General features: G+C 38.0%; 1 protein-coding gene across 1 annotated transcript in view; it reads left to right on the top strand.

Annotated features, from left to right (window-relative positions):
* The window catches only part of LOC126195663 (cilia- and flagella-associated protein 52-like), a 115,245-nt gene that overhangs the window by 33,775 nt on the left and 62,007 nt on the right, over positions 1 to 19,463 (top strand). The window contains exons 6-7 of the mRNA XM_049934288.1: positions 280 to 434; positions 19,257 to 19,426. Of these exons, the coding sequence (XP_049790245.1) occupies positions 280 to 434; positions 19,257 to 19,426 (325 nt within the window). The remainder of the gene's footprint in view (positions 1 to 279; positions 435 to 19,256; positions 19,427 to 19,463) is intronic.

The following is a 19,463-nucleotide window of genomic DNA, read 5'->3' as shown; positions in this document are numbered from 1 at the left end:
AATGTTAGCCATGTAAAAAAAAAGAAAGAAAATTACTCTTTAGCTTCCATATTTATCCAAATTATTTTGTTATTTAGTGCAATTTTCAGCACAGATATGAATAATTCTTCCTGGTACTTGCAGAAAGATGTAGTGTATCTAAAAGAAACAGAAACAGTATATGAATATGCCAAAAAATTAAAAACTATTAGATCAGTTAAAATTTAAAAAACATGTATTGTGTAGACTTTAGAAATTATTTTATGAGTATTTTTAAGACAGACTCAAACATTTTCAAAGGTGTTACTGCACTGGCACTGCTGGATGAGCATACTGTCACTAATATTATTGTAGCTGCGGGTGATGGAAAAGTGGAATTAGTGAAAGAGCACAACCGAGCTATTCTTCATAAACACACTCCTCTTCGCCAGCCCTCAGAGCCTCAGCTTGTTGTAGTAAGTACTTGGTAGTAAGATTTGTAGACTCTTTAAAAAGTGATTTAATGTCATTAATTCAATTTTCTCTTAATGAATGATAATACAACAGATAATTGTCTTAATATTTTTTTATTTTTGTAGTTCATGGTAATTTGTATAATAGCATGTTTTCATGTAACATCTTGTTTATATTCCATATTATCAGTAGTTGTTTATATGATGGAATGATCACTTTACATAAAAAAATAATAGGTCCTTCTTTCTAGAACATGGAAAAACACTAACACACTTCATCCAGAATTTTCTGATTATGAACTGTTACACACTTTCATTTGATTTCATTCAGAATTTATGGACAAGTAAATTTGTGTAAGATCTTCAGGTATTGTGCAAGAAATGCTTTGAAAATATATTTATTGAGTTAGTGAAAACACTAATGCAGTCAACAGCAAGTAGCAATAGGCAGAGATACTCAGAATTAACAAATTAGCGATGACTTACATGTAATATTATTTTACACACTCGTCTATCATTCAGCACCTTAACTAAATTGTGAGTGCCTCTCTCAACTCTTTCCATTGCTTGTAAATGGTATTTTATTTCCTTTGGCCAAATTAAACATTTCATGATTTTTTAATCTCTCAGAAAGATCCAGTTCATTGAACATTCCACTGCAAAGAGGGTATTTAATTCAAGATTTTATAAAACTTTGTTTTAAGTCGTTGATACACTGAAATGATGATTAGGTCCTCTTTCAGGCAAAAAGTTGATATTTTAAAAAGTTAATGTATTCTTCAACTCTGGTCATAGGGGGACACAGAAGGAATGTTAAACTGTTGTGCAGTCAACATTCTGTGCTATCTCCCAGTATGATCATATGTCATGAGGGATTCAATGCAATATGAGAACATAAAATAATCACTGTAAGCAACCTGGGCATTTGGGTGCATATCGCCTGCTAAAAGAAGGGATATGAACTGCAAGAACACAAGTGTTTGGAGTTGTGAGGCAACAAGTGAGCAAAGATTTACTATCATTGGGGAAATAGTGTGTTTAGTAGAAAAGAGGCTGTTGAGCTGATATTCAACTTCAGAAGAACATTTATTTATTAAGACAACATAAATGGCAGATCTAATTGTAACAAAGTGAGGTTGAGCCATCCTACTTGGTCTTGTACCACTCCTGACATAAATATATTTTTTTCTTTTATTTGATTGTGATATGTGGAAAAATCATATGAGAAAGTTACACAGTATAGTTAATTTCTTGTACAGACCTTATTTTGTCAGATTTGATTATTCACAGTGTAGCTCCTCAATCAGTTATAGTCAGTTTATCTGGAAACAATTTTCACAAACAAATATTCATAATTTGAGAACTGTAAAGCACACGTTGAGGTGAAATTTGCAATGAATGAGTAGTTGTTTGTTTCTATATTGATATAGCTCATTTAACAGCCCTCCTTCTCATCTTCTCCATAAGCGTTTTATTTCTTCCAAAAACTTTCTGTTCCAAAAATTCATCGTAATCCAAGCTCTTGTACTTCAAAATATTCATATCTTAAATAATGGTTACTTCTAAAACTCAGTAAAATAATTTTTGATTCAGATTTGTCCAGATCCAGTGATGCCCACTTCTTTGACAGGAACTTGTTAGTTTGCTAATTATTCAATTTGGAAAATTTAATTCTTTAGCACATTTGGTGGGCTCTGTGAATCCCCACAGATGTAGAAATTATTTACATGAAGTAGTACCTATAATTTTGCCCTTTTAACAGTAACACAGATATAGTTAAACAGACTTGCTCTTTAGCTTATTGTAATTTTGTGTTATCTGATTCTGCTCTGATTTGTTTTAGTAATTAATATGTGATACTAAATTTTTAATTTTATTCTTATGGGCATCTATAAGTTGGTATATGAGGCTATGCTTCAGTTAGTCTGCATTAGTCATTTACATTGTCAGTATCTCTGTATCATTATCACTGAATCTGTGTTAAGTAGCCAAATTGAAAATGTCTCTCAGTTGCTATCAGTAAAAATGTATGAGTGAGTTAGTCTGTGGCCAATAGCTAAATTGATAATATTGTGTTGCTGGTATTAGAGCCTGTCCTCAAAATGTCAAGTTATGATGTTTAATGACTGATTCAGATTGAACAATTCCTACGTGCACTGACACTGTAACTGAAGTAAAGTCCATGTTACTTGCCAGGCAGAACTCATTAGTGAAAATGGCTACTGCAGATGTTGCCACTCTGTCAAAATATTAGTATTTATAATGTACCTGGATGGATCAAAAATACTACTCATCAAGTGGGAGCTGGAGAATATACATACACAGCTATAAACGTCTGCATGCTTTTGGAGCCATTGGCCCCTTCTTCTGGGAGAATGGTTAAAGGGGAGGTAAGAGAGGTGAAGGAAAGGGACTGATGAGGTTTACGAAAAGAGGTAGAGTTCAGAAAAGTCACCAAGAACCCATGTCAGGGAGACTTGCCTGTAGATCTCCTCTGATATGGAGTTCTCAGTAACAGAAACTGCACCATCACTCAACTGCATGTTCACCAGGTTGAAAGATATTGTCTTCACAGGGACCTGTACTGCCAAGACTTTATGGATGCTCCAAAGTCCACAAAGATGGGGCACCATTGTGCCCCATTGTCAGCAACATGAAAGCTCCTACATATTTGCTGGCAAAATACCAGACAGAGATACTAAATCCCTACATGGGTAAATGGCCACATCACATCCACAATTCTATGTATGGATACTTCAACTTCAGGCTGAATGTTTCAGATATCATGGTGAGCTTTGATGTTTCGTTATTCATCAGGGTGCCTTTATGTGAGTCACTAGAACTCATTGGTCAGAAATGTGATGAGATGACCGTCAACTTATTCAGGCATATCCTAATCTCCACAAACTTTCTGTTTAATGGAGAATATTTGGTCAATTGTAGGCAGTAACAATGGCAATTTCTATTTGGAACACTTTGAAAAAGAAGCTGTGATTTCATCCAAATGGAAATCCACCTGCTTTTCCTGCTATGTTGATGAAATATTTGTCATCTGGACCAGTGGAAGAGACAGGTTCCTTGACTTCCTTGTACATCTGGACTCCACACATCCCAACATCAAATTCACAACAGAGACCAAAGCAGAAAGAAGACTACCATTCTTTGACATCACGGTCAAGAGCAGAGCTGATGGCACCCTGAGCCATTGTGTGTATTGGAAGAAAATGCACACTGATCTCTATTTGTATACAGATAGCTGCCAACACCCTGCACAGAAGAGTGGGGTACTAAAAACACTAGTATACAAGGTGCATTCCATTGCAGATGAAGAATTGGAACATTTCAGAACTATGTTCTGGAAAAATGGTTACTTAAAGTGGCAGATGAAGTGTGCCCTTTGCACCACCACTATTGTATAACCTGTATGGATGGAAGAAATCACAGAGGTAGAGGTAGCCACAGCCTTTATACCACACACTGCTGCACTATCAGGAAAAGTAGGGCATATACTGAAAAAGCAGTGGGTAAGAACTCTCTTGTGCATGCCCAATAACACACTGGCATTATTGCAGTGTCAAAGATGACCTCAGTTTGTGGAAGACCAGGGTATATCACATTCCATGCCAGTGTGGCATCACATATTTTGGATTAAAGTCTGCACCATCAAAGATCGATGCTGGGCACATCAACAGCACACTCGACTAATGTACTCCAACAAGTCAATGGTTACAAACACTTTTTCAGAGAATCATGCTTTGGACTATAGATGTACCAGAATTTTAGTGCAGACTTCCAAATACTGGGACAATGTCATTAGAGAAGCCATCAAAATTTTCACCAGGGATAATATTACCATTTGGGACTGTGGCTATAACATCAGCAAGGCTTGGGAATCAGCACTGAATTTAATTAAGAAGACACTCAGCAAACACAATGATTGGGCAACCATGGTGGATGCAGCAACTACATCAACATTACCACAGAAGCTGACTCAAACATCTCCATGACTGCCAATGTGTGCCATTGAGCACAGGGCACAGAAGGAATGTCTTGTGGTGGGAAGAGATATAAGTTGGCGACACACCATCAGATCTCAGTTTGTCAGCATGTGTGACATTACTGACATGTCTGAACATAGAAATATTGTGTCTGTTGGGTACTATGGACTGGCAGTGCACCCATGTACTGTTCAAACAATTGATACAACCGGAGAAACTTTAGTATTACAGCATCAATCATAATTATTAGTTCCATCCTGGATTTTCCATTGTTTGAGTAATTATTAGTTCCATTTTCATCATACAGCAGATGTGACCAAACTACACTATATGAAATAGCAACAGTTTTATACTTTCATTAGTCAGATGAAGTATTCAGCTACCCAAGGTTTCTTTGCATTTATCTTTCTTGTACCTGTATTTGTCTGCTCAACTTCTGTGGTTGACCTTTTTGGAGATGGCCATTCCTCTTTAACTGAACTATCTGTTACAGTATTCATTGTGACTGCATCTGTAGCCTTTGAAAACTGCAAATACATCCCACCATTCTTCAGTACTTCAGTATCCCACTTTTTTGCACATTCATTCTGCCAGACAGGTCTCTTAAACTTCAGTCTATTGTTCATCATTATTAAATTGCGACTTGGATTCATATCTGCTCCTGGATTTGTCTTGCAATCCAACATCTGATTTTGGAATCTCTGACCACGATATAATCCAGCTGTAATCTTACAATGGCTCCAAGCCTTTTACAAGTATTTTCACCTCCTCTTATGATTTTTGAACAGTGTATTTGCTATTACTAGGTGAACTTTATTGCAGCTCACTGTTAGTCTTTCTCCTCCCTCATTCTTACTACCACACTCATATTCTCCACTAACTCTGCCTCCTATTTTTTCTCCTAATACAGCATTCCATTGACTTACAGTTACTAGATTTTTCTCTCCCTTTATGTACTAAATTATACTTTCAGTACCCTCATACTCTTTGTCTGTCTGTTCATTTTCTGCTTGCAACATCATCATGTACGGTATGCCTGAACTGTTGTTGTTGGTACTGGTTTGTTGTTAGCTCCATTGAGTATAATCATACAATTGAACTGTTCCTATTCATGAAGAATCCTACTTTCATTACTCTGTTTTCCACTGCTGTTGATATTACACTGCATTCATCTCACCAGAAATCCTTATATTCTTTCCATTTCAGTATATTTCATTTAATGCACTGTATATAGAATGAAACTATGCATTTCCATTTTTATATTTTCTAGCTTCTCTACCACGTTCTGATGTACAGCAATTGACATTATGATTCATAGAATTCATTTCTTATTCAATCTGTTTCTCATGGTCCACTCCATTTTGACAGCCCCCTCCCAGAATCTTCCCACCACAGATTCATCCCCTGTGCCAACCTCTTCATCTCAGAGTAGCTCTTGCAACCTACATCCTCAATTATTTGCTGGACATATTCCAGTCTCAGTTTTTACCCTCTACAGCTTTCTCTATTACCATGGAAGTTATTCACTGTCTTAACAGATGTCCTATCATCCTATCCCTGTTTTTTGTCAGTGTTTTCACATATTCCTTTCCTTTCCAATTCTTCAGAAAACCTCCTCATTTCATCTGTAGCACCACATCTCACTATAATGCATTGATTCTCTTCTGTTCCAGTTATCCCACAGTCCACGTTTCACTACCATACAATGCTATTCTCCAAATGTACATTCTCAGAAATTTCTTCCTCAAATTAAGACCTATCTTTGATACTAGTAGACGTCTCTCGACAAGGAATTTCATTTTTGCCAGTACTATACTGTTTTTGGTATCCTCCTTGCTCCATCCATCATTGGCTATTTTGCTGCCTAGATAGTGTTACTTTAGTCTTTCTTCCATTTACTCTCAATCCTTATTCTGCACTCGTTAGACTGATCATTCCATTCAGCAGATCATGTAATTCTTCTTCACTTTCACTGAGGATAGAAATGTCATGAGTAAATCATATCATTGATATCCTTTCAGCATGAATTTTAATTTCATTCTTGAACCTTTCTTTTATTGCTATCATTGTTTCTTTGATGAATATATTGAAAAATAGAGGAGAAAGACTGCACCCTTGTCTTACATCCTTTTTAATCCGAACACTTTGTCCTTGGTCTTTCACTGTTATTGTTCCCTCTTGACTCTTGTACAAGTTGTATATTACCTGTCTCTCCCTGTAGACCACCCCTATTTTCCTTAGAATTCTAAACATCTTGCATTATTTGGCATTGTCAAATGCTTTTTACAGGTCAACAAATCCCATGTATGTGTCTTGATTTTTCTTTAGTCCTGCTTTCATTATCAACTGCAACATTAGAACAACTCTCTGGTGCCTTTACCTTTCCTAAAATCAAACTGATCATCACCTAAGACACCCTTAATTTGGTTTTCCATTCTTCTGTATGTTATTCTCATCACTGCATAATACAGCAGATATTTTCTTGAAATTCAGATGGCAGACTCATACATTCTACACAACATGAATAGTCATTTTTATAATATTACTTGAAAATACAGCTCTTCGGTTGTATTTTCAAGTAATATTATAAATTTTGTCTACGGTTGCTGCATTATCGGCCATGTTCAAAATAGTCATTTTGTTACAACTTCCCCCCAATGATTTTAGAAATTCTATCCCTTCTGCCTTATTTGATCTTAAGTCTTCCAGAATCTTTTCAATTCTGATTCCATACTGGATCCCCTATCTCTTCTAAATCGACTCCTGTTTCTTCTTCTATCACATCAGACATATCTTACACATCATAGAGGCCTTCAGTACACTCTTTTCACCTATCCTCCCTCTCCTCTGCATTTAACAGTGGAATTCCCATTGCACTCATAATGTTACCACATTTGCTTTTAATTTCAGTGGAGGTTGTTTTGACTTTTTTATATGCTGAGTCGGTCATTACTTCTTTTTCGATTTCTTCACATTTTTCATGCAGCCATTTTGTCTTATCTTCCCTGCATTTCATATTTATTTCATTCCTCAGCAACTTGTATTTCTGTATTCCTGAATTTCACTGAATATTGTTTTACTTCTTTTTTTCATTGATCAGTGGAAGTAATTCTTCTGTTACTATTGGTTTCTTCACAGTTAACTTGTTTGTACCTATGCTTTTCTTTCCACCTTTTTAGAAATGTCCATTCCTCTGCAGCTGTACTGTCTACTGTGCTGTTCCTTACTGCAGTGGCAGTAGCCTTAGAGAACTTCAGACGTATCTCTTCATTCCTGAGTACTTCTGTATCCCACTTCTTTGCACAGTGATACTTCCTGACTTATCTCTTAAACCTTAACCTACTCTTCATCACAAATATATTGTGATCTGAGTCTATTATCTCCTACTGGGTATGCCTTACAATTAAGTATCTGATTCCGGAATCTCTATCTGACCATGATGTTATCTAACTGAAATCTTCCGTATTTATTGTCCTGCTCCTCTTGTAATTCTTGAACAGAGTATTCGCTGTTACTAGCTGAAATTGGTTACAGAACGCGGTTAGTTTTTCTCCTCTCTCATTCCTAGTTCCACTCCCATATTCACCTGTAACTTTTTCTTTCACTCGTTCCTCTACAACCACATTCCAATCCCCCCATGACTATTAGATTTTCACTTCCCTTTATGGACTGAATTAGCAGTTAAATATCCTCCTATACTTTCTCTATCTCTTCATCTTTAGCTTGCATCATCAGCTTGCATACCTCAACTATCATTTCAGTTTGGTGTGCTATCAATTTATTTATTTATTTAGCCATCTGTGGACATTTTAAAATGTATGGATGTTGTCAGTTTGTGTACATTCATATATTTATATAGTTTGCTGTTACATGTATTTAATCATTGTGACATATAAGTTATTTACAGTCCTTATCAAAACATTACATATAGTTAAATATTGTGAAACAAGAGTTATTTACAATCATTTTTTACTAAGGAATTCACTTATAGTGTAAAAGCAATGTTTCCACAAAAACAATTTAAGATTGTTCCTAAAGCAGTACATGTTATCTGTTTCTTTTATTTTCTGTGGCACTTTATCATACAGTTTTACACCTTCATACAATAAGCTATTTTGAGTCTTATGTTTATTCTTCCTGTCCAGGTGAAGACAGTGACTTGTTCTTGTACTATAGTTAGGAAAACTGCTATTTGTGTTATAATTTTCTATGTTTTTCTTGATGTACACTATGGTTTGGAGTATAAATTTACAAGGAACAGTTAGAATTTCTAACATTTTGAAAAGTTCTCTGCAGTGGGCCCACTTACTGCTTTTCATTATAATTCTTAATGCTCTCCTTTGCATTTTAAATACTGTTTGTAAATTCTGAGCACTGTTCCCCAGAAAATAATACCATAACTGATTACTGAATGAACATAACTAAAGTATACAGTTCTCAAACATTCATTACTGCATGCGAATACAAGGACTCTAAGTGCATAACATGTTGTGGATATCTTTTTCGAGAGTTTTGTAGCATGTTCATTCCACTTCATTTGGCTGACAATGTGAAACCCTAAGAAATTTGTTGTAGTTACATCATCTATGGAGATGTCTAGTTTTAAATTTAAGAGACTCTGTTTTCTGTTCATTCTAAAGGATGTTGTATTTGTTTTATTTATGTTGAGAGTTACTTTGTTTTCCTGAGACGATTTGTGAACATTCCTCTGCACTTCAGTAGAATTTTCCAGCATTTGTGCTGGTGTCTTACCAGTGATTACTATGTTGCTGTCATCAGCAAACAATATCTTCTCTCAGTGGCTAAGATGTTGTGGGAAATCATTTATATACACCAGAAACAATACTGGGCCCAGTACACTTCCTTGATGGACCACAGTATTGATATATTGCGGATCAGGTAATTGTTTCTCAATGTACTTTGATCCACTGGGGACATTTGTGATATCTACTGACTGTACTCTGTTTTCTAGACATGAATGAAACCATTTGAGAACCACTCCCCTTACTCCTAGTGCCTCTAACTTATGCAACAGCTTCTGGTGGTCAACTGTATCAAATGCCTTAGACAGGTCTAGGAAAAGGCCAGTTACATAGCTGTTCTCATCTAGTGCTTCTAAAACTGATACCGATAAGATCAACCCTATCACTGAAATTTTCACATTACCTCATTCTCTGCCCTAACTTCATATTCATAATGAATCCTGGCCCTGTTATTCCATTTTCTACTGCAGCTGATATTGCCCTATGCTCATCTGACCAGAAATCCTTGACTTCTTTAAATTTCATTCATTGACCCTCACTATATCTAGACTGAGCCTACACTGTAGTTGTCTTTAATGCAGTGGTTGCCATTGCCTTCTGCATCCTCATACTATTGATCATTGCTAATTCTTCCACTCCCACCACTAGCACAAGAGGCTGCCCCCAACCTTTGCCTGCTTCCTCCACCCTCTTTGACACAAGGTGGTTGGCTGAACTACAAAGAAGATTTTAATCTGAGGTATTCAAGAGTAATGCTGTGGTGTTTGAGGTCATTGTCAAATGGACCTTATAGATGAAATTAAAGTATAACTGAGATATCTTGTCAAAACTGTGGTAAGCTACAGTAAGCTAAGAGAGAATGGCATGCATGAAGGGGCTGAGAAGTCATGTTCTCCTCATTCCAATGTGAATGGAAAAAGATAGGGGCTCATATTCATACAAAATACTCTCATCCTTGCACTATACAATTACTTAACAAAATATACAGATTGTTTCATAATCTTTACGTCAACTTTTGAGTGAATTCACCAGCCCTGGAATTATGAAATGTCACCAAACAAGCTCTGTCTACTAATCAACAGAGCTGCATTTGCATACTGCATGAGTATGCAGTTCATCCATCATTGCTAGTAGGGGGTGAGGAAAACATTATACAGGGTGGTCCATTGATTGTGACCAGGCCAAATATCTCACAAAATAAACGTCAAACGAAAAAACTACAAAGAACGAAATTTGTCTAGCTTGAAGGGGGAAACCAGATGGCCTATGGTTGGCCCACTAGATGGCACTGCCATAGGTCAAACGGATATCAACTGCGTTTATTTAAAATAGGAACCCCCATTTTTTATTACATATTCTTGTAGTGCGTAAACAAATATGAATCTTTTAGTTGAACCACCTTTTTCATTTTGTGATAGATGCCACTGTAATAGTCACAAACATATGGCTCACAATTTTAGATGAACAGTTGGTAACAGGTAGGTTTTTAAATTAAAATATGGAACGTAGGTACGTTTGAATGTTTTATTTCGGTTGTTCCAATGTGATACCTGTACCTTTGTGAACTTATCATTTCTGAGAACACATGCTGTTACAGTGTGATTACCTGTAAATACCACATTAATGCAATAAATGCAAAAATGATGTCCGTCAACCTCAGTGCATTTGGCAATACGTATAACGACATTCCTCTCAACAGCGAGTATTTTGCCTTCCATAATGTGCGCACATGAATTGACAATGCGCTGATGCATGTTGTCAGGCATTGTTTGTGGATCATGATAGCAAATATCCTTCAACTTTCCTCACAGAAAGAAATCCAGGGACGTCAGATCCGGTGAACGTGTGGGCCATGGTATGATGCTTCAACGACCAATCCACCTGTCATGAGATATGCTATTCAATACTGCTTCAACCGCATGCGAGCTATGTGCCAGACATCCATCATGTTGGAAGTACATTGACATTCTGTCATGCAGTGAAACATCTTGTAGTAACATCGGTAGAACATTACATAGGAAATAAGCATACATTGCACCATCTAGATTGCCATTGATAAAATGGGGGCCAATTATCCTTCCTCCCATAATGCCACACCATACATTAACCTGCCAAGGTCGCTGATGTTCCACTTGTCACAGCCATTGTGGATTTTCTGTTGCCCAATAGTGCATATTATGCTGGTTTACGTTACCGCTGTTGGTGAATGATGCTTCGTCGCTAAATAGAACCTGTGCAAAGAATCTGTCATCGTCCCGTAATTTCTCTTGTGCCCAGTGGCAGAAATGTACATGATGTTCAAAGTCATCGCCATGCAACTCCGGTGCATAGAAATATTGTACAGGTGCAATCAATGTTGATGTAGCATTCTCAACATCGACGTTTTTGAGATTCCCAATTCTCGCACAATTCGTCTGCTACTGATGTGCGGATTAGCCATGACAGCAGCTAAAACACCTACTTGGGCATCATCATTTGTTGAAGGTCATGGTTGACATTTCACATGTGGCTGAACACTTCCTGTTTCCTTAAATAATGGAGCTATCTGGTGAACGGTCCGGACACTTGGATGATATCATCCAGGATACCGAGCAGCATACGTAGCACATGCCTGTTGGGCATTTTGATCACAATAGCCATACATCAACATGATATTGACCATTTCCACAATTGGTGAACAGTCCATTTTAACACGGGTAATGTATCACGAAGCAAATACCGTCCGCACTGGCGGAATGTTACGTGATACCACGTACTTATACGTTTGTGACTATTACAGTGCCATCTATCACAAAGCAAAAAAAGTGGTCCAAATAAAACTTCATACTTCTTTACTTGCTACATGAATATGTAATACAAAATGGGGATTCCTATTTTATAAAATGCAGTTGATATCCATTTGACCTATGGCAGTGCCATCTAGCGGGCCAACCATAGCGCCATCTGGTTTCCCCCTTCAAGCCAGATGAATTTCGTTCTTTGTAGTTTTTTTGTTTGATGCCTATATGCTTATTTCGTGAGATATTTGGCCCAGTCACTATCAATGGACCACCCTGTGTATACAGGGTGATTCAAAAAGAATACCACAACTTTAAAAATGTGTATTTAATGAAAGAAACATAATATAACCTTCTGTTATACATCATTACAAAGAGTATTTAAAAAGGTTTTTTTTCACTCAAAAACAAGTTCAGAGATGTTCAATATGGCCCCCTCCAGACACTCGAGCAATATCAACCCGATACTCCAACTCGTTCCACACTCTCCGTAGCATATCAGGCGTAACACTTTGGATAGCTGCTGTTTTTTCTCGTTTCAAATCATCAATGGTGGCTGGGAGAGGTGGCCGAAACACCATATCCTTAACATACCCCCATAAGAAAAAATCGCAGAGGTAAGATCAGGGCTTCTTGGAGGCCAGTGATGAAGTGCTCTGTCACGGGCTGCCTGGCGGCCGATCCATCGCCTCGGGTAGTTGACGTTCAGGTAGTTACGGACAGATAAGTGCCAATGTGGTGGCGCTCCATCCTGCTGAAATATGAATTGTTGTGCTTCTTGTTCGAGCTGAGGGAACAGCCAATTCTCTAACATCTCCAGATACTGTAGTCCAGTTACAGTAGTACCTTCGAAGAAAAAGGGACCAAAAACTTTATTGGCTGAAATGGCACAGAAAACGTTCACCTTAGGCGAGTCACGTTCATACTGAGTTGTTTCCCGCGGATTCTCAGTGCCCCATATACAGACATTGTGACGGTTGACTTTCCCGTTAGTGTGGAAAGTTGCTTCATCACTAAACACAATCTTTGAAACGAAAGATTCATCTGTTTCCATTTGAGCAAGGATAAAATCACAGAAATCGATTCTTTTAATCTTATCAGCTGCAGACAGTGCTTGAACCAATTTCAGACGATATGGTTTCATAACTAACCTTTTCCGTAGGACTCTCCATACAGTTGATTGTGGAATTTGCAGCTCTCTGCTAGCTCTGCGAGTCGATTTTCCTGGGCTGGGAACAAATGCTTGCTGGATGCGTGCTACATTTTCGTCACTCATTCTCGGCCGTCCAGAACTTTTCCCTTTGCACAAACACCCATTCTCTGTAAACTGTTTATACCAACGTTTAATACACCACCTATCAGGAGGTTTAACACCATACTTTGTTCGAAATGCACGCTGAACAACTGTCGTCGATTCACTTCTGCCGTACTCAATAACACAAAAAGCTTTCTGTTGAGCGGTCGCCATCTTAGCATCAACTGACGCTGACGCCTAGTCAACAGCGCCTCAAGGGAACAAATGTACAACTAAATGAAACTTCATAGCTCCCTTAATTCGCCGACAGATAGTGCTTAGCTCTTTCTTTTGTCGTTGCAGAGTTTTAAATTCCTAAAGTTGTGGTATTCTTTTTGAATCACCCTGTATATTACCTCATCCATCCGTAGCAAGGATGGATGAACCGCAAACTCATTATTAAGATTTTATTGTTGAAAATTGTTCTGTCAATTTACTGGGGTACGTAGTATGCAGATGTTGTTGTTGTGATCTTCAGTCTAGAGACTGGTTTGATGCAGCTCTCCATGCTACCCTATCCTGTGCTAGCTTCTCCATCTCCAAGTACCTACTGCAACCTACATCCTTCTGAATCTGCTTAGTGTATTCGTCTCTTGGTCTCCCTCTACAATTTTTACCCTCCATGCTGCCCTCCAATCCTAAACTGGTGATTCCTTGATGCCTTAGAAAGTGTCCTACCATCCAATCCCTTCTCCTAGTCAAGTTGTGCCACAAATTCCTCTTCTCCCCAGTTCTATTCAGTACCTCATTAGTTACGTGATTTACTCATCTAATCTTCAGCATTCTTCTGTAGGATCACATTTTGAAGGTTTCTATTCTCTTCTTGCCCAAAGTATTTATCTTCTGTTTCACTTCCATTCATGCCTACACTCCACACAAATACTTCCAGAAAACGCTTCCTGACAATTAAATCTATACTCAATGTTAACAAACTTCTCTCCTTCAGAAACACTTTCCTCGCCGTAGCCAGTCTACATTTTATATCCTCTCTAGACGACTATCATCAGTTATTTTGCTCCCAAGTAGCAAAACTCGTCTATGGCTTTAAGTGTCTCATTTCCTAACCTAAATCTCTCAGCATCACCTGGTTTACTTTGACTACATTCCATTATCCTTGTTTCGCTTTTGTTCATGTTCATCTTATATCCTTCTTTCAAGACACTGTCCATTCTGCACAAATGCTCCTCCATGTCCTTTGCTGTCTCCGACAGAATTACAATGTCATCGACAAACCTCAAAGTTTTTATTTCTTCTCCATGAATTTTAATTCCTACTCCAAATTTTTCTTTTGTTTCCTTTACTGCTTGCTCAATATATAGATTGAATAACATTGGGGATAGGCTACAACCCCGTCTCACTCCCTTCCCAACCACTGCTTCCCTTTAATGACCATCAACTCTTATAACTGCCATCTGGTTTCTGTACAAATTGTAAATAGCCTTTCGCTCCCTGTATTTCACCCCTGCCACCTTAAGAATTTGAAAGAGAGTATTCCAGTCAACATTGTCAAAAGCTCTCTCTAAGTCCACAAATGCTAGAAATTTAGATTTGCCTTTCCTTAATCTGTCTTCTAAGATAAGTTGTACGGTTAGTATTGCCTCACATGTTCTGACATTTCTACAGAATCCAAACTGATCTTCCCTGAGGTCAGCTTCTACCAATTTTTCCATTCGTCTGTAAAGAATTCATGCTGGTATTATGCAGCCGTGACTTATTAAACTGATAGTTCAGTAATTTTCACACCTGTCAATACCTGCTTTCTTTGGGATTGCAATTATTATATCCTTTTTGAAGTCTGAGGGTATTTTGCCTGTCTCATACATCTTGCTCACCAGAGGATAGAGTTTTGTCATGGATGGCTCTCCAAAGGCTATCAGTAGTTCTAATGGAATGTTTTCTACTCCCGGGGCCTTGTTTCAACTTAGGTCCTTCAGCACTCTGTCGAATTCTTCACACAGTATCATGCCTCCAATTTCATCTTCATCTACGGCATCTTTCAGATCCATAATATTGCCCTAAAGTACATTGCCCTTGTGTAGACCCTCTATACACTCCTTCCACCTTTCTGCCTTCCCTTCTTTGCTTAGAACTGGTTTTCCATCTGAGCTCTTGATATTCTTACAAGTGGTTCTCTTTTCTCCAAAGGTCTCTTCATTTTTCCTGTAGGCAGTATCTATCTTACCCCTAGTGATATATGCCTCTACATCCTTACATTTATCCTCTATCATTCCCTGCTTAGTCATTTTGCACTTCCTGTTTATCTCATTTTTGAGACATTTGTATTCCTTTTTGCATGCTTCATTTACTGCATTTTTATACTTTCTCCTTTCATCAATTAAATTCAGTATCTCTTCCGTTACCCAAGGATTTCTACCAGCCCTCATCATTTTACCTACTTGATCCTCTGCTGTCTTGTCTATTTTATCTCTCAAAGCTACCCTTTCTTCTTCTACTGCATTTCTTTCCCCAGTTCTTGCCAATCGCTCTCTAATGCTCTCTCTGAATCTCTCTACAAACTCTGGTTCTTTCAGTTCAGCCAGGTCCCATCCCCTTAAATATCTGCCTTTTTGCAGTTTACTCAGTTTTAATCGACAGTTCATAACCAATAGATTGTGGTCAGAGACAACATCTGCCCCTGGAAATGTCTTACAATTTAAAATCTGGTTTCTAAGTCTCTGTCTTACCATTATATAATCTATGTGAAACCTTCCAGTGTCTCCAGGCCTCTTCCATGTATACAACCTTCTTTCATGATTCTTCAACCAAGTGTTAGCTATGATTAAGTTATGCTCTGTACAAAATTCTACCAGGAGGCTTCCTCTTTCATTCCTTGCCCCTATTCTATATTCCCCTACTACTTATCCTTCTCTTCCTTTTCCTACTATTGAATTCCAGTCCCCCATGACTATTAAATTTTCATTTCCCTTCACTACCTGAATAATTTCTTTTATCTCACCATACATTTCTTCAATCTCTTCATCTGCAGCACTAGTTGGCATATAAATTTGTAATACTATTGTAGGCATGGAATTCATGTCTATCTTGGCCACAGTAATGCATTCACTATGCTGTTTGTATGCAGATATATTTCTCTGCCATCACCAGGCTCTATGTTGTAACATAGTGGCTTAGCTCATACTGCCAGACAAAATATAATGGAAAAGTGAACCAGTATCAACACTGGTGTATGTAACATGGCTATACATTCATAAACAATCTGAGCAAGTGTATGATCATGTTACATTTTCTGGTGTGGATACTGATTCACTTTTGTATGGTATTTTGCCTGGCAATATAAGCTCAGCCACTAAATTACCATAAGGGCCTGATGGTGGCATAATGCAATGCCAAAACTGGTTAGCTCTGGAATAAATAAGAGATGAAAATACAGCTGTTTGTTTATTTATGGCTGTTTAAGAGTAAGTGGCTCTAAACAGAGAAAGATATTTTAGAAGTGAATCAGGAACATTAATTTTTCTTTCACACAGAGCAAAGGATTCAGTTATAGGTAACAAACATTGCATAAGCATGCCACAGAGTGCCTATGCTTGTTGTCTCTCAGGTACAAATCCAATAATAAAGGATGCCTGGTGTTACTGAGATTCATCAGTGAATGTTTTGCTGTTGTATTGGCAACATTTGCAATACAAGAGAGTGCCTGGAGGTTGTTACCTTACCTGCTGACAAAGGCAATGCCACTTTTGTTATATCCCATGAGGACTACACCAAGAAGATGCAGAGCCTGCTACATGATGACTGCTACAGGAAGATCAATACTGACCACACCAAGAAGTCAGAGAACAAGAAGTAGTCAGAGAACAAGACCAGGGCACTTCTCAAAGAACTGGAGTTACCAGAGGGTGTCATCAAGGAGTTGTCACTACAAGGACCTATACCACCAAGACTTTATAGGCTCCCCAAGGTCCACAAAGATGAGATGCCATTAGCCTCACTGTTAGCAACATCACAGCTCGTACATATTTGCTGGCAAAATACCTCACAGAGATAATAAATCCTTCCACATCAAATCTGCAATTCTGTGGGTTTTTTGAAATGCTTCAACAACTTCAGGCTGAAGGTCTCAAATATCATGGTGAGCTTTGGCATCATTGTTTTAATCACCAGGGTGCCTTTACATAAGTCATTGGAACTCATTGGTCAGAAATATCATGAGAAGACTGCTGACATATTCACACATGTTCTAATTTACACATATTTTCTATTTAATGGAGAATACTATGAGCAAACAGAGGGAGTCACAATGGGTAGACCACTGTCTCCAGTGGTTGAGAATTGGTAAATGGAACACTTCAAGGAAGAGGTGCTGATGACATCCAAGTGGAAGCCCATCTGACTTTTCAGCTCTGTGAATGACACATTCATCGTATGCATACCTAGGAGTAACAAATTCCTGCACATCCGAACTCCACACATCCTACCATCTAATTGCTATTGAGACCAAAGGAGAAGACAGAGTACCATTCCTGGATGTCATTGTCAAGAGAAGAGGTAATGGCACCCTGTGCCACAATGTGTATTGGAAGAAAATGCAGTGTTCTGCATTTGCACACAAATGGCTATCACCACCCTGCACAGAGGAATATGGTGCTAAAACTTTAGTACACAGTGGGCACACCATCTCAGATGCAGAACTGGAACACATCAGAACTGTGTTCTGAAGAATAAATAAATAAATAAATAAATAAAAATAAAAAACAGATACTCAGAATGGCAGTTTAGGCACACTCTTTGCCCTACCACTATGGTGGAGATGGAAGATGTCATGGAGGAAGAGGTAGCCACAGTCTCTAGTGTACACCAGCACACTGTTGGGAAAAGTTGGATGTGTACTGAAAAAGCACTGCTCACCCAATAAAACATGGGCATTACTAGGAAATCAAAGATGACCGTGGTTTGTGGAAGGCTGGGGTATGTCAGATTCTGTGCCATGTTGAAAGACACATATTGGACAAAGAGTGCACACCACTGAAGATCAATGCCAGGAACACCAAGAACATACTTGACTAATGTACCCCAACAAGTTGGCAGTCATAGAGCACTGTTTGTCAGAGAATCATGCTATGGAATATGAACATACAAGGATTTCAACACAGACTTTCAAATACTGGGGCAGTGTCATTAGAAAATTTGCACTAGAGATAATCTTGTTAGTTGAAACTGTGGCTACAACCTCAGAAAGGCTGTGGAACCAGCAATGCATCTAATTACGAAGATGTTCAGCAAACACAATAATCAGATTACCAGGATGGACAAAGTAACTACATTGATGCTACTACTGATGCCAAAGCAAATGTTTTCACAACTGCAAACTGTAGAACTGCTTGTGGTGGGAGTGGTTATAAGTCAGCAAAATGGCATCAGAAGCTCAGTTTGTCAGCACATGTGACAATGGAAATGTATCTGATCACTGAAATAGTGTGCTTGTTGGACACCATGGTCTGGCATTACACACATGGACTGTTCAGTTAAGGTTGGTGCTGTTCCTTCATTTGTGAGTTCTTCATTGCTGTCTCTTGTCTTACAGGTGGCTGCATTTCTCAGTTACTGTTAGTACAAAACCATTAATCTGTATTGCTTGCCTCTTTCATATTTGGTAAATCAGAGTACCTCTAAACATTATTAATGGGATTATTACTGTTTTATCTTTCAGGGAATATTGACACTTCCCTTGCAATTTTCTCTGTACATGTCTTCACTTCATAAACCCAGCAATTATCTATTTAGTCAGTGTACTTACAATAAATATCATTCTATCAAACTTTACTTTTGTAATGTTGCTCATATACAGTGTGAAGTGAGCTGGATCCCCTAAGGCACATGTTTGTGAAATTATTCTGTGTGTCTAATAATTTTTTTTTTCTGTTGGTATATGTTTATTGTGAAGTTTATAAAGAAGCATCATATACTACTGTCTTCTCATAGTGTGCCTGCATCTGTTGCATATAATCTCCAATTCTCAATTTCATATGGAGCTGAAAGGAGCTAAATTGGATTCTGGGGCAACCACCATCAAAATCCTGAAAGATGAAATCATAGCAGGAACAGAGAAGTGTGAAATATACACAATAGATATTAAAACATTTAATGTCTTGCTTCATATAACTTGCCACACAGATGCCATCTTTGACCTTGCCTTTCCACAGTAAGTGTATACTACAATGGCAACATAATACATCAAA

This window comes from Schistocerca nitens, chromosome 7 (genome assembly GCF_023898315.1).
Source record: "Schistocerca nitens isolate TAMUIC-IGC-003100 chromosome 7, iqSchNite1.1, whole genome shotgun sequence".
NCBI lineage: Eukaryota > Metazoa > Arthropoda > Insecta > Orthoptera > Acrididae > Schistocerca > Schistocerca nitens.
The sequence above is the reverse complement of the archived record's forward strand: the minus strand, read 5'-3'. Positions and strand labels throughout refer to the sequence as shown.